The following is a 1,650-nucleotide window of genomic DNA, read 5'->3' on the forward strand; positions in this document are numbered from 1 at the left end:
ACGGCTCCTTCATCGTCACTATTGGCATTTTCTGCGTCACTTGCATTGATTCTCGTAAAGAGATCTCCGTTCATAAGCGGCACGATGCCGTGGTCGTCTCCACTTCCCATCATAGTGTGAGTCTTGCCCGATCCTGTCTGCCCGTACGCGAAGATTGTGCCGTTATAGCCTTGAAGAGCTTGGTCTACCAACGGCTTGGCAATATCTCCGTATACTTGAGCTTGAGTGCTCTCCGTATAGTAAGCGAAGTCGAAAGTATACTGTTTCTTTTCGGAAGTATCTGAAGCATCCGAAGGTGGTGAATTGGAAGCAGAAGCTTGTGCATCAGCGGTAGGATAAATTACCACCGTCGTTCCGTCAAGTACTTGAACGATCCCGTGTGCACCCATTTGCGTCTCCCGAGAGCTCATGGGGCGACATCGCACTGCTACCTTCACGTTCACGTCCATTGACATGGCCACAACTCAATGATCTCAAAATGAAGCGTCGTGTCCAAATCCACCTGCAAAATAAAAAATAACTTACAAACACAACACAAAAATTACGACGTGAGTCAATTGATTCTACCCGAAAAATACTGCTAAGAGTTGCTCGTCTTGCTCGCTGTCCAAAGATAAGCAGGATATCTAGTCGCTCTTGGGCGTCACTTTAGAGTGGCCACCCTGGTCGTGCTTCTGAGTATTATCTGACTCCGCAGGCGTCGTGGGCTTGAACATGGCGCCATTGAAAGGCAGGAACGGCGCAATCTTCTCGTGGAACTGCCACCTCAAGCGGTCCACAACTCCCTCCACTGAGTCCAATGCCGGACGCACGTCCAAATAGACGGAAAGGGGCTTCCCGGGCGTCGCTGCTCCCGAGTAAAAGTCGATGACGTAGCGCACTTCCTTGCCATCTCGGTCCACGACCCAGTCGTGACGGTCAAAAGGCAGCACGGACCATCCCAGCAGGTTCATCATCTTGGCTTTGGGACTATATTCGGTCGGCTTGCCCATAAACTTCTTGAGCTTGACGGGCTCCTTTGATCTGCATTAAAAACCCGATGAATTAGTGACCAAGGAACTCCTAATTAAGAGTTAATCAATTAAACGTACGGGTGAAAGCTCTCCCACTTGAGCACCTCACGCCAGCTCTGCTCGTTGACCGTGTTATGAATGGCTACAATGGTCTTCATCTGCTGCGCCTCAGGAGCCCAGCCCTTGCGCTTCATGGCCTTAAAGTACATGTCCTCGCTCGGATACTCCCATTTATCCTCGGTTCCAGTCTGATGCTCGGGCGTAAAGTCGCCCTTGGGGATCGAAGACACGGCGCGATCTTTTGACAAGTGGATGGGAGCAGCTCCAGACCCGCGTACTGTGAAGCCAGCAGCGTGGTTGGCGGCGCGCATCATCTCGGCACTGAGGCCGATATCTGCGTCATTGCCATCGCTCTTCCTGTGGTCCACGGGACAGCCTTGAGCCTTGGCTGTGTCGGCCTTGCTGTGGTCTACAGGACATCCTTGGGCCTTGGCTGGCGTCTTGTGCGGAGGGTGCGGACAGGCCGCGGCCGCCGAGTTGACTTCGGCTGTCATTCTTGAGAAACGAATGGAAAGCTGTGCAATCGACCAACGAGTGTATCGCGTCAAGATGCCAAGCACTTTTCCTAAAAAAAAAA

At 52.1% G+C, this 1,650-nt stretch overlaps 1 protein-coding gene across 1 annotated transcript; it reads right to left on the reverse strand.

The window, feature by feature from the left end:
• Positions 1 to 225: 225 nt before the first annotated feature.
• On the reverse strand, positions 226 to 1,649 carry PPTG_19499 (hypothetical protein). Its single transcript, XM_008918005.1, has 2 exons — positions 1,092 to 1,649; positions 226 to 1,023 (listed from the first exon to the last, which is right to left on the reverse strand). Exons 1-2 carry the CDS (start codon positions 1,565 to 1,567, stop codon positions 627 to 629), a joined length of 873 nt encoding a protein of 290 aa, XP_008916253.1. The 5' UTR covers positions 1,568 to 1,649; the 3' UTR covers positions 226 to 626.
• Position 1,650: the final 1 nt, after the last annotated feature.

The sequence above is a fragment of the Phytophthora parasitica genome (assembly GCF_000247585.1).
Source record: "Phytophthora parasitica INRA-310 unplaced genomic scaffold supercont2.130, whole genome shotgun sequence".
NCBI classification, from domain to species: Eukaryota; Oomycota; class Peronosporomycetes; order Peronosporales; family Peronosporaceae; genus Phytophthora; species Phytophthora nicotianae.

Excerpts from the sequence above, each read along its gene's own strand:
- PPTG_19499 (XM_008918005.1), bottom strand. The coding sequence starts at position 1,567 with ATGACAGCCGAAGTCAACTCGGCGGCCGCGGCCTGTCCGCACCCTCCG. Across the intron at positions 1,024-1,091 it reads AAGTGGGAGAGCTTTCACCC|ATCAAAGGAGCCCGTCAAGC; the intron begins GTACGTTTAATT and ends TTTTTAATGCAG.